At 34.1% G+C, this 14,801-nt stretch overlaps 1 protein-coding gene across 1 annotated transcript in view; it reads right to left on the minus strand.

The window, feature by feature from the left end:
• Window positions 1–1,490: 1,490 nt before the first annotated feature.
• LOC110036261 (ATP-dependent Clp protease proteolytic subunit 6, chloroplastic) overlaps window positions 1,491–14,801 on the minus strand; it is a gene marked incomplete at its 5' end in the record, with an annotated part of 22,243 nt that continues 8,932 nt past the window's right edge. Inside the window, 6 exons of the mRNA XM_020740665.1 lie at window positions 1,491–1,804; window positions 1,979–2,071; window positions 4,494–4,547; window positions 4,690–4,830; window positions 10,337–10,402; window positions 11,301–11,505. Coding sequence (XP_020596324.1) covers window positions 1,757–1,804; window positions 1,979–2,071; window positions 4,494–4,547; window positions 4,690–4,830; window positions 10,337–10,402; window positions 11,301–11,505 — 607 coding nt within the window. The remainder of the gene's footprint in view (window positions 1,805–1,978; window positions 2,072–4,493; window positions 4,548–4,689; window positions 4,831–10,336; window positions 10,403–11,300; window positions 11,506–14,801) is intronic.

The following is a 14,801-nucleotide window of genomic DNA, read 5'->3' on the forward strand; positions in this document are numbered from 1 at the left end:
TCTAAGAAGAACTACTAACTTCTAATAGCATTCTTATCCTTAACATGTTCCATAATTTTTAAAATCCTATTCTTATAGATGGCTATTGTTTCTTTGAAGACAGCCACTATCCACTTCGGTCTTTGAGAATTCATAAATGCTACTTGGGATAGTATTGTCAACATTGGCAATAACAAATTTGAGCTCGAAAGATCATCAAAACTTATGTAATCATAAATAAGAGGCTTTGTAAATAAACTTCATGAAAGCAATAAGTGCATCCAAATTATCAACAGCTCCTTCATCCTCAAGTTCCATGGCAGGCATTTTTAGGTGGCATTAATTAGCTTTCTTAGAGCAAACTAAAATATATTTTTTAAAGTAAGATCTCCCCTTAACTTGTAATCTCATTAGTTTAAAAGGAATTTTGATGGGAATCAATTATTTGAACGGAATACCTTAAGCATTTCGGTAATTTGGTAAAATGAACATATGAGCCCATTGCTCCTCTCCACAAAGTACTTTTTTTTCTCTCTAATGGATCGTACGAGTAAAACAATAATAATAATAAAAAAGTTGTATTAAATGAGACCACAAATTTTTTATGATTGGGAAATTATATTTATTTGATGAATTTAAGATCAAGTTGATCATAAGTGGATTGATATTTATGAACATACGTAATACAATACATTACTTCTATATCGTGTTGCTTTCAACCACCACTTCTATTGCTGCTACCGCCCACCAGTGTCCGCTCGCACAGCCCTGAGCACCAATAATATAAAACCCCATATATTTTAAAATACATTTCTTCATTCCTCTTCAAACCAAACAACGAAATAAAAAATATCACATTTAATTTATAATATATTAAACAACTCAAAATTATTACAAATACAATGCATTTCTCTTACATATTTTATGTTGAATTATTTTTTTAACAAACCAAATAACTCCATCTTAATTGAAGCCTCAAAAATAAATTCCTTCTCAAGCATCTTTTTCCACCTTTCATCATCAAGAGGATAACTTCATCACATCGGAGGGTAAAGCCATCTCTTGGCATAAGATTATAATATTTCTATATATACTACCCAATTCCTACGTATTTACAGATCTAACACCTAAATTTTACTTTTTATATTTATTCAATCAAATCTTTCATATCACATTAAGAATACCATCATTCTAACTTTTAAAATGTGAAGTACATTTTCATGGGTGACATTCATGTAAAAATTATGTTAAAGATGCAAGATATGTTAATACAAAAGAATTGAGTGGTATGTATTTAAATCTTTCTATATTATTTGATAAGTGATTCTAATTTTAGTTTTCAAAACAAAGGATTGTGTTTTCTAATAATAAAAATAGAACTCAAAAAACTTCACAATTTTGGCCTTACAAAACATGTATGTTTTTTTTTAAGCCTTATTGCCATTTAAATTGATAAGCCGTGCCAACATAATGGAACTTTAAAAATTATCATTATAATATTTAAACTCAGCGCTTTAGAATGAAAAAGGATGGAAAAAACAAACAGGAATACGAAAAGCACACTTGAGAATCCAAACAAATAGGATACAAAAAAAAAACCAAATTTCATGCTTCAGTGTTCCTCTAATCAAATCATTTTCCACTTATATAACAATAATAATCTTCTGCTTTAATCTTGCACCTCAATTGCAAATTAATTTGATATGAGGCAGAAGTAACCAAGGAGGGATTCATCAACTTCACGCTATTTTAATCTTCCTCGCAAGATGAGCTGCCATCAGTATTCTGTTTCCAAGACCCCATCAATGAGTCCGAATTCCAATGCCTGAGAAAGTATGAATAGCTATGTCAATAATTTGATCGAAATGCTTAAAAATATTTAGATTTATTTTGAAAAGAATGAAATATACTTGGAATTAAAAAAAAAAATTAAGTAAATTTAAGTAAATTCCGATCAAAGCTATATCCTCATCCAATTTTTCTCAGCAAATGAAAATACCTCAGAGGCCGAAAAGAAGCGATCCCGCTCGGTATACTGTTGCACCATCTCTAAAGTTTGGCCAGTAAAAGCAGCATACATTTTATCTATTTTCTGTAAACATGAACAACTGTTTTAAATGTCTACAAATCTGCTATTCTGTTGTAGAAAAATAACAGCCCCATCCTAGTAGAATTCAAGACAAAAAATTTTTGCTGATGCACATGAAAGAAATTTGGTTCACCTGAAAGCTTCTTATGTTGTACTAGGCAGTTTTCCAATTGCCCAATCATTTGAATTTGGCATTATGAATTAAAGTATTGCTTATCTTTGTTAGCAAATTTTAAAGTTGTATTTAGTTTTGTCTCCCAACTTTTGCTTGCTATTTATTTTGGCGTGTTACCTGAAGTCCTGATTAATACCGCCTCACAATTTCTTTGATGAAATCATATAGATAGAAGGACGGTAATTTACCCGGTCATGCTAACTTGACATGTAGTGATGCTAAGTTACAAAGGGAAAGTTTAAGAGATTTAGGTAATTTCACTTTTATCCCAGATATTTATAAGCATATTGCTGGAAACTACACAACTGGTGACAAGGATTTAAATGAAAATCTAGAGCCAAGAAGCTCAAATCCCGCTCCTCTTCCAACTGAACTCATAAAAATTAGAAGAATGAGTAAAAAAATGAATTTGTAACAAGTTTTTTGGAAAGTTTATAAAATATGAACTATACCCTTGCCTTAGGGGCCTCACTGCAATTTACCAATTTAACTTTGTTATTAAAGAATATCCAACTTTGTTATTAAAGACTGTCCATCACAAAGATTCCCCAATTCTACAGCACCCAGCACATGGTTTCTCGCAGTGGACTTCTCATTATCCTATTAACTTTACATTCAGTCGAAGAAGAGCTCCGCTACCACTACCACCACAATTAGCAACCAAAAATGAAAATTGGTTCGAATTGCATCAGCTTCCTTCAGTACAAAGGAATTTGTAATAAGGGAATTGAATATTATGTTCAAAGTATAGCAAAATAAACATGGTCCAATAAATTAGCTAAAATAATGTGCTGACAATAACACTCCTATAGCCCGAAGTTTATAAATATCAGAGCTTGTTACATAGTTTAGAAAATTCAAGTTGACCCAAAGCCTTTGTAAATGTATATGGCTGTTGTTCTAAAGATTAAAACATGAATAGTGACAATGTGTTGACAACAACACGTCGCAAATGAAGTGATAATCAAACACAATGTTTTTGTTGGAGCATGGAATATGACATTAATTGATATTAAAGATGGCAACACGATTATTATGATTTTAGACCATAGATATTGTATCTGAAAAATAAATAAATTAAGAAAATATGAATGGCAGTGTACTCTACCTCAATGCTTGATTTAGCCAACATTACTTATTTCTCACTCTTTCATGTGACAAAGTTAAGACACACAAATATGTAATACCCAAATATGAATTTTCTATCATCATTTAATCCAACATGGCAACAAAAAAAAAACTTTTAACATTAAAGTGTTGGCGACTTCTAGATTTATTTGTGGATACACAAATAGTCATTCTCTCTTTTCTTTTTCTTGGAAGTTTTCATGTGTTTACTCGCAAGTCTTACATCAAAAGAGAAATCTTGATTTGGTGTAGTAATACAAATCAACCTACCAACCAACCAGCAAGAATGAGGCATTCAAGGACGACTACTTAGCTATATTTCAAGTATCAATGAGAGTGTCAACTAGTTCACAACTTGAAAGACCAGTTTTCTAAAGAACCACGGTGACATTTTTTTTTTTGGATGCTAGGAAACTTCTTTGGTATTGACAAATTATATTCCAAGTAAGCATTCGAAAGGACTCAAATCTTCAGAAACAATTTAGGTGATAAAAGTTTACTTTTGTAATCCTTCTTTAATTGCTCCTTGTGATTAGATCATTGGTATAAACTTCCAAGAAAAGAGAACAAATGAAGTGTTTGATGAAGATAAGTGGCCTGTTATGAAGCTGAAAAATCCAATTCAGCTAAGAACTTTGCATAATTCATCAGATCGAACTTGAGAGTTTTACTTGGCTCATATATGAACCTCCATATTCTAGTCTCACCAGAATAATATACCCAGTTTTTCCACCATAAAAATGGATTTAGTGAGATCACCATAGAGGAAGGCTATCAAAAATGATCATTGTTCATATTCAGTTATGTTTGGCTTAATAATTAGTTCAAATTGACTATTTCTTACAAAGCTCACTTATTTAAGGAGCAAAACATAAAAAAGGCATTACTCAATCATGTTTAGCTAACTTGACACTTGATTACAACTATATATGCTTTAAAAAAATACATGTACATTTAGATATATGTGTTCATATATGCATTCCCCCCTTTCATAGCAAAGAAATTAAGATATAGCGATTTAGTCCGACAACGCCACCTCAAAAAAAGAAAAAACTTGACAATTATAACTTGCTTTCAGATTAATACAAAAGATAGTGTAATTTTCAAGTTTAAAAAGCTTACATGACGAGATTGAACTGCTTCCTTAACTTGCCTTCTCACATCCTCCACATGGCCCTATAAAAGAGTAAAGCATAATGACTCATGGGCACATGAATTACCATCTCCTACTCAGCAATGCCAATTATATTCAATTGCAGTAACAATTTATTAATCACGCTGACTCAAAACGTAACATATAAATTAACTTCTTACACACCCCACATCCAGATTGTGGTTGATGTATCATAATTCTAGCATTTGGCATGGCATAACGCATTCCCTTTTCACCTCCAGCAAGAAGCAGCGCTCCCTGGCTAGCAGCTACTCCAAAGCATAAAGTTCCGACCTTGGGCTTAATCTGATGGCACAAAGTAAGAAATAGTGCAGGAGTACAATAATTAAAACAAACAATAGTCCAAATATCCTTTTAAGCCAGTGGCTTTTATATTTCTAAGGGCTTCAAATATGAGATAAAATGCAAATTAAGAACTTAAAATCTGAGAAATAAACCAATGAAATAATACAACAGAAAAGGTTTGAAACCTTCATAGACCCCCTCATTAGTAGTTACAAACCAATATCATTTCTACTTAATTTTTGGCTCCCCTAAAGATCTTTTATCGTTATGTAAGTGGAATACTTTAAAACAGCTTCCAAACTCACCAATAAGATTACTTGGCATGACAAACTGAAACCTGAGTTAACCCAAAACATAATAGAAATGTGAACATTATTGCTAAAATTCAAACGGATTGCAAAGAAAGACACTTGACATCAGAAAAATAACGATACAAACATAAAAGACACACTAGGGTGATGGCGAAGGTGGTGGATGGAAGCCGGAAAGCAGGTAGAGGGGTTTGCTAAGGGGGGAGGCTTGGAATGGCATTGCTGCAGCATTGGAAGGCAGGGAGGAGGGACGGTAGCAGCAAGACAGCAGGAAAGGGGGAAGCGGCGGGTAGGTGGGAGGCTAGAGGGCTGACGGCAGCAGGCGGGGAGGAAGGAAAGGTTGAGGGTGTTTTAGGAGCGGCAGCAGCAGTAAGGAGCGGGGAATAGGGCTTGTGGCAGGGAAAACAGGAGAAGGTGGACTGTGGAGCGGATTTGGAAAAGATTGGTATTCCCGCGAGATCTAGTTACTGTCGTAACACCACTCAAACCTTTGGAGAGAAACACTTCCTCGGGCAAGTTACAACCGCAGCATCTCCTTGGCTTCGGATACAGCCCTAGAAGGAAAAACAGTCTTGATGATTGGCTTGGATAGAAATCTAAAATCTGGAAAAAATAAATTGTCCCTAACCAAAGCAAACAACACCAAAATATAATGAGTAATAGTAGATAGAATAGGTAAGGAATCGAAATAGTCTCATGGTATGTCAATCTTGTAGGCATTATCATTCCATAGCACGTCTTAATAGAAAAAAGTATGCATCCTTTTTTGGCACATCCTAAGTTGGATCTACATATAGATGTAGATTTCCAAAATGTCACTCTTGAGCCCCTAAGTCTAAAACATGCTTCTTTCACTTCTCGTACTTAGCGAAATCTAGTTGATAAACAAGTCTGAGGTGAAATCAACTCTGAGAAGAAATCTGTAGAAGGCTATGCCACTCTCAATAGCAACCACTCAGGAGAGAAATCTTCTTTTTCAGCGATAGGACTTGAATCCCACTGAAAAATTTCCTTCCCCATCAAGCTCCTAAGACAAATTTTCAAGGACGAGTTGATTGCTCATGATTGGAGATCTGATGATAGGTGTTATGCTGAACTGAATCTAAAATCTAAATAACTCCATGTAATCTTCCTAGTGTGGCACAAAAAAGCCCCTTTTATGTCGTGTTGGACCTCCCTCAGTAGGGGCAACACAGTAATGAGTTATATAGATATGTATGGTCTGAATTTCTCTTATCTGAGATTGTCATGTGTCTGATATCGGCTCCTCAAACTCATTAGGTCAATCTTGTTGATGTTCCTCTCAACGCCTGCAAAATGCTAACTCGAGGCACCACAATCTCGTAATCTGTTAGAATGACAATAACATTAGAGTCACTATCTTCTAGAACAGCTATTATTACCTTCGCTAGAATTTCTACCTTGGGATCAACTATAATCGATAGCATCTCTTCCCAGTTGATTAAAAATTGAGAATCTTCTCTGAAGTCTTCATCTTCTTTTGGAATATTGTTTATTTCTTCAATTGCTCCCTGATCAATGACAGCAAACACTCTCTTGGTTGTGTAATCCAACTCACTGTGCCCAAACCCATAGCACTTGAAGCACTTCTTGGTTGGGACAAATATATGAATGCGGCTTGATTCCCCCTGTTCTCCACTCTCAATCAGCTCTTCCTCTGACGGGGTCAACATGGATGTTCTCCTAGGTCTGATCGAGTTGTAAGATCCTAAGGTTGAACTCTGCCAGTATGATGGGTTGGTTACTCGACAATGTGTTCTCTCCACTTCTGGCAGGATCTGAACATTTTGTCTGTATTAAGCTGGTAGGAACTTGCATTGTACTTCTCGTTTCATCTTCAAATTCTCTCGTTCTCCTCTTCAACTCTCTAGATCACGATCGCGAGTAATCCCCTCTGGGTGTCATCCTCAGTGTTACGCAAACTTTCATTGAAGTCTGCAGTTCTCATTATACCTCTTCCCGGGTAGGCTCAAACATATATCTCCTTGGTGGCATAGCTAAGGTTTAGAGTTGGGAGGTGAAAGAGAGGGCATGAGACTAATTGAATATGTAGAAAATTTAATATGGCTTTTCTGATTTTTAAAGATCAAAAAAGAAAAATTAGGATTCGGACAAAATTTGGCTATGATTTGATGGGTGGTAGGAATGAAAAAGTTTTGTGGAGGTGGCTTGGGTAGGGGCGGATTCTAGGAACCCCTAAGATGGGACCAGGGATAGCCTAGCTCTAATACCAAATGATACTGGATAATTCAAACCAAAATAGAAATGTGAATATCATTGTTAAAATTTAAAAGGGTTACAAACAAAAACTCTTGATATTAGAAAAATAACGACACAAACATAAAATACACCTTAGCGCGATGGTGAAGGTGATGAATGGTAATTAGACAATCGGTAGATGGGTTGATTGGCAGTTGTGGGGACAACTGGAGACTTGAAATGGCGTTGTTGCAAAACTGGAAAGGAGGGCCGGTAGCAGCAGGACAGCAGAGAAGAGGGAATCGACAGCTGACGGGAGGCTAGACAGATGGCGGCAGCAGGCTACGAGGGAGTAAAGAACTTGTCGCAGTAGGCGGGGGTGCTATACAAGTGGCGCCAATAGTAAGGAGTGGGGAATAGGGCTGGCGGCAGGGAAAACAGAAGGTGGACTACAGAGGGGATTCAGGAAAGATATGTATCCCCGTGGTATCGAGTTACAGTCAAAGCAACCCTCAAACCTTTGGAGAAGAACACCACCTCGGGCGAGTTATAGCCGGAGCACCTCCTCACCTTTGAAAACAGCCTTCGACATGAAAACAACGCCGACGACTGGCAAGAAAAGAAGTCTAAAATCTGGAAGGCAAAAACCGTCCGTAATCAAAGCAAACAACACATATATAATGACGAATAGTAGATAAAATAGGAAAGAAATGGAAACAGAAAGGTGATGAAAAAGAAAGGAGGTAGACAAGGAAAGTGCTAGAAAAGAAAGGGCCAGACAAAGCAAGGAATCAAATAGAAAAAGACGCGAAGAAGAGTTGGACCATGGAACTGTAGCAGTTACAGTACCGCATCCCGCAAGCTCTTGCGTCACAAACCGATATCCTTACATTCAAACCATTTAGAAGGTTTGTAGCTTGTCATCAAGTAAATCCATTAAACAACTACACAAAATTTTTGAAGCCCTCATATCTACTAATGAATTTTTATTTTGAAAAAACTGGCAGCCTTACATATAAAGAATCCAAAGGGTTTAATGTTGCAAATAAATATTTCTAAATGATAAGCAATAAGGAGATGATGAACAAATATTTCACCATTGAAACATACCTGCAATCAGCAGACTCGGCCTCTTAGCCTGCCTTATCTAAGGCTCCAAAACATAAAAAGTATGATCTAATAGAACAGAGGATCTGATTTTTGTCCATGCGTGTATTGCATCATAAGCAATGCTCGAACTACTTCAATCTCATAAGCACTTATGCAAATACCTAAACATGAATGACACCAACATAGGGATCGTAGATGTTGTTCAAGGATGAAGGAAAAGAGTGTGGATGGTTGTAAGGCAGTAAATGATGATAGAGAACCTGAGAATGGAAGCAGAGGGCGGCAGCTGCTGTATCGTGGAAAACAGGTAGGATGAAGAGAGTTCGCGAGGATTTAGGAGGTCTACAGACGTCAAGGAGATCCAATACCTATTCCCAATCAAGTTACAAGCACACCACTTAAAAAGGGAAGTGTATACAGCTCTCGAAAGAGAGAGGAAAACAGAGAACATGTTTGAATAACATAAAACCAGAGCAAAAGTCCTCCAACAATCTCTAAAGCACCATTTTGTATTAAAAACAACATAAGCCACTCAAATTCTTTTCAAAATTAAATAATTTCTCTAAAAGGCTAGCCACCCTTCTTGGGGCTCAAAAAACTCAGAACCAGCATATCCACATCATTTTCCCGGGTGGGAGAGGCATCCCCTTTATCACCGTAAAATGATCCTTATAGAGCATCAAATTAGCAACATTGAAGATGGCAGAATATTATAATCAACCAGTACATCAATCTTAGAGGTGTTTTCATTGATTCTATTGACAAATCTGAATAGACCATTAGCTCTCAACCTGAGCTTTCTAAATGAACCAGCAGGAAATCTCTCATTCTTCAATATAATCCACATCACGTCACCCCTCTTTGAAAGACATAGCATTTCTGGACTTGTTTGCCTACTTCTGATAATTTACATGCTATTTGGCAATTTTCTTCTTCACCTACTGAAGTATGGCTTTAAATTTCAATTACTCTAATCTTTACATCAATACTAAATTCAAAGCCTGGAAATATAAGTAGAGAATTTTGCCCATAAACTATCTTAAAGGGGTTATGACCGGTAAACTAGCTAGTGGACCGCTTGTAGGCAAACTCAACTAGAGGAAGAATCATATCCCACGATCTAATTTCATGCCCACAAAATATCTAAGATTTCTCTAACTACGATTCACTTCTTCCATCCGCCCAATTATCTGAGAGCGTTGTTGAACGAAACTAGAACTTTATACTTAGCTTAGCCCATAATGTCCTCTGGAAATGACTCGAGAACTTCACATCTCTATTTGAAGTGATAATTCTGAGCACGCCATAAAGATGAACTATCTTTCAAAAAAAATTTGTTGTACCATTCTTAGTTTTTTTTCTATTTAATTAATAAATCTCTTAATAACAATATGTTAAAAGTCCACTTTATTTGCATGCTTTTGTTCTCAATTCTATTGTTTATTGAGGAGAATATTTACCTTAATGATTTGGTATAGTTTACTAATCAATAGATGTTTATTCAGTTAATAATCACTTTATTGATTTAATGATCAATTGGATAAGATCCTGGCAAATATTTTTATAGGAGGTAATCACTGCTACATTTATCAAAATATAGGATTCCAAAATTTGCATACAACCAAATAAAAATATAATTTCATTGCAACATAACACAACAAAAAAGGAAGGATAGATTGTTTGCACTCATTTCAAAACTAATCAAAGAACTACAAGAAACAAAAAATGGAGCACAAACTTCATAAACTTAAAATATATGCAAGCTTAATAAATGCAACAAAAAAAGAAACCTAAAATAAGTCAAAAAATACAGAAATTGTAAAAATTTTATGATAACTATGAAAGAAAACAATAAAACAACTTACCCATGACATGCAATCGTAGATTGCTAATATTGAGTAAGTGCTTCCACCAGGGCAATTCAAATATATCTGACAAGAAAATTATATACCTTAAGGTTAGAATAATCAATTATTCAAAAGTCACCACTGCATATTTCAAGAAATATAACATTGATTAAATATTGTGGCGTTTTGAAAGTGAGTTATCCTAAATTTTGCATCATTATCAAGAATCAAATATGTCTTGCAATGACTCGATACATAATCCACTTTCATCTCTCCTATCAAGCAATTGCCAATGTTAGGCTATGCTCATAACAGCCCAATCGTGCTCTTTTACAAGTACAACCTCTAAACTCTGTTAACTCATGGCCTAATCATCCCTTCCCCAGCATGCCAATTTTAGACAATTTCAAGGAAAAAATTATAAATAATTTTTCAACAATAAAAACAAGAAATTTTTCTAATAATAAATTGCTAGTTCTTCCCTCAAGTCATTGTCACCTATCTCCAAAAAAATCTCATACTAGTAGAATAATACTAAATCTTTCTCTTGTTCAGATTTTATTCAGGCCAAGGGTGTGTAGATTGATTCCCATTTGTTCTGAACAAAAAGAGAAAATCAAATAGAATAAGGATATCTAATACAGTAAAAACGAGGGTGGAGAATGACACAAAGTAAATAACAGAAAAGAACCGCACAAGTCTAGCATTTCTTAACTCGAAAATATAAATATATCACTCAACAAACGAACAAAAGAAAAGATAGAATGCAACTTAATTATGTTCAAGCTTGATCAATTTTCAAACATATTTTAAGGAAAAAAATTTCTGAAAAAGAAAATATGGCCAATCTATACTTCCCTAATGTTGAGGAATAGAATTTTAAATCAGAAACATGTTGATAATCAACACGTGATATTTCAAATAGCACAGAAAAGATTGTGTGTGATAAAAGCAAGAATCATAAATAATTATGGCAATATACCAAAATATCAGCATCCTCATCAACAGCTGCAAGTGTTACAAGTTGAGATATAACACGTTGAGCTACTTGAGAATTCACAGGCTGCCCTATGAAGATTATGCGGTTGCGGAATAATATAGATGAAAGATCAAGAGGCCCTCCTGGGGTCATAACTGCTGGCATTATAGGTGGGTTCCCCTTTCTCGCTTCAATAATGGGAACACGCCTGCATTAAAATCATAAGAAAATGATTAAGAAAGGGAATACTAAGTAAAAATAATAATGATGATGATGATTATATTTCTTTCAAAAAGGTGATACAAAGTTGTGCCTCAGTGTCGATGACAATTGAAACATTTATTGATTCAAGCATAATCATATAAGGAAAAACATTGTACAAGCTTTCTTCAAACTAACTTCAATTCTAGGTGCCATCAATTCATCACTACCATTAGAATAATAACATTTTCACCATTCATTACTCTGTAGAAAATAATTTTGACATTAGAAAAACATTTTCCTGTTTATTTTCTATTTTCATTTTATTCAAAACTCGTCATTTTCAAGATTCACACAGATCTTAAAATTAGTAAAAACTATAACATTAAGATAGTCAAAGGGATTCAAAGTTCACAATTATGCAATTGGGCATCGAGGCATTTTTGATTTGTGTGGTGAGGTGTAAGCCTCGAGACATTTCGAGACAACAGCCTCAAAATCAACTAATTGAGTAAAGCAAGAAATGTTATACTAAGTTCAAATAATGTTAAAATTAGTAACATAATAACATCATAACCAATTAATAGCTTAAAATGTAACATTTATCATCCTAAAATGGTACAGTAATAAATTGTTTAAAGAAGCAAAAAAGGTAACATCCAAATATCAAATCATGAAATAAAAAAAATGTTATACAAACAGCAAAGAAATAATATAACGATTAAAAATAAACTTAATACGATTAATCTTCCTCATACTCCTGTCATCTATCAAATTAAAAACATAATAATATTACTATGGCTAATAAGTTCTAAATTCACCATCACTATAATCACTTAATGAGCCATCATTAAGATCATTGGTATAACGATTGACTTTCTTTCTCACCTCATCTTTAATTGTATCCATGTCTTATTCACTCCTCATCTTAAGTCTCAATCATCTTCCTCACATTTATTAATAAGAATATTAATTAGATTTTAAAACAATGGCTATTTTGATATTAATATCCTCAAAAGCATTTTCAATTGGGTGTTATATGGGCAAGAAATATTTATTAGAGTTATTTTACATATATTTATTTTTAAAAAAACTTATATTAAATTATGTACACCTCATGAGAACTCGGGTGACATGTGCCTCAAGGCGCGCCTCACATTATGGGAGGTATAAAACTAATGCAATACCAAATGAGGCATGAGTGTCCTTGTGATGTTTTCAAACAAGTTTTGAGGCTATGAAAAGATTATTAGATTATATGTATGATAAAATTAAGAAAATCTACCAAAGCGAGCATTATTCATTCAACTCTTTCAACACATAAGACACCAAAAGGCGGATGGTAAAAAAGAATTTTCAAAGGTTAATTTAATTGGAATGATTGCATAACAAGTTTTGTCCTAATAGTTGCATGATAATCACTATTTTGCTAAAAGAGTGATAGGGTTAGTAGCCCGCACAGGAGAGAAATTGTGTGGGTACATGCACAATAAAAAGCAAAATAATGGCTTTGACCACACGTAGCCATAGCAAGGTCTGTGGAGACCCCGCAGCTTTACCAAACTCAACAGTAATCACTTATCTCCTCTTAAGAACTGATAGGGTTCATTTAAACTAAGAAGGAAAGCTGTAAACTTCGATGCTTGATGAGTAAAGGTTTCAAAGTTCATTTCAAAATAGTTTCTTTGTATATTTTCTAATAATTTTCACAGAAAATTATGTATGTTTAAAGAGCTCAAGATATAAACAACACCTTATCTGGCGCTGAAAAATTCTACATATCAATGTAAAGTTTAAAAAATTGGGAAAAAATATAAGAATGCCCGTAGGGAGTCTAAAAGAATAATTTGTGATGCTAAAATTATACTTTTAGTGATCTTTACAATAAATTAGATACTAGAGATAGTAAAGAATATATATATAAACCATTCAAATAAAGTGAAAAAAAAATGTAAAGATTTAATTCAAGTAAAGTGTATTAAAGATGAAAATCAAAAAGTACTTTCCTAGAGGAAAATATTCAACATAAGTGGGTGGGCTATTTTGATAAACCTTTCAATGATATTTTTGAAAATATAATCGACCATAGTGATCTTAATAACGTTAATAATAATAAAATATTTTATTTTACCATCGCATTAGTAAAAAAAAAGTTGTGGAGGTTTTAAAAAAAAATCAATGGTGAAAAATTAGTATGACCTGATGATATTCCAATTGAAATGTGAAAATATTTAGGAGAATTGGGAGTTTATTGGCTTACTAAACTCTTTAATATTATTTTAAAAACTAAAATGATTGTTGAGTGGAAGAAGAGTATTGTGATCCCCATTTTTAACAATAAACGAAATGCACAGGAGTGTGCAAATCATAGAGGAACTAAGTTGTTGTCGTACTTTAAAATTATGGGAGAGGGTAATTGAACATAGATTAAGACGTGATATAAAAATTTCTCATAATGAGATTGGATTTATGCCAGGAAGATCTACTATGGAAGCTATACATTTATTGAGAGGTTTGATGGAGAAGTACAGAGAGAATAAGGAAGATCTACATATGATTTTTATTGATTTAGAAAAAGCTTATAATATGGTTCCAAGAGAAGTCCTTTGGAACTCACAGAAGAAAAGTGTTGATAATGGCTTATATTCAAGTCATTGAAGATATGTAAACTGGATCTGTTACTTGTGTTCGAACAAACAATAATTAACTAAGTATTTTCATATTTCAGTTGGATTGCATCAGGGAACTGCTTAAAGCCCATATCATTTTGCTTTAGTTATGAATGCTCTTACCAGACATTTATAGGATGATGTACTTTGGTGTATGTTTTTCGCTAACGATATCCTTCCTATGGATAAGACTAAAGAAATATTTCAGGAAAATCTTGAATTATGGAGTTCTACATTAGAGTCTAAAGGCCCTCATTTGAGTAGATTTAAAACTGAGCACACGAAATGTAATTTTAGTAGTAGTAGCGCTAGTGGTAGTGTAGTAATTATGGGTAATCAAATCATTAAAAGTTGTGGTCGTTTTAAATATCTCAGGCCTATATTTCAAAGTGATGATAATATAGATGGGGATGTTAGTAGTAGATTCAAGTTGGTTGGTTGAAGTGAAGGAATTGCGTGGGGTCGGCTAGAGGGCAACAACAACAAAGTTGATTACAACAACAACAACAACAACAAAGCCTTACACCCACTACGTGGGGTCGGCTACATGAATCCTTTTTCTCCATTGCGTCCTATTTAGTGTCATATTTTCATTTAGTTCTAGTAAATTAAGATCATTTTTAATACAATAAGC

Source organism: Phalaenopsis equestris, unplaced genomic scaffold (genome assembly GCF_001263595.1).
Source record: "Phalaenopsis equestris unplaced genomic scaffold, ASM126359v1 Scaffold204439, whole genome shotgun sequence".
Taxonomy (NCBI): Eukaryota; Viridiplantae; Streptophyta; class Magnoliopsida; order Asparagales; family Orchidaceae; genus Phalaenopsis; species Phalaenopsis equestris.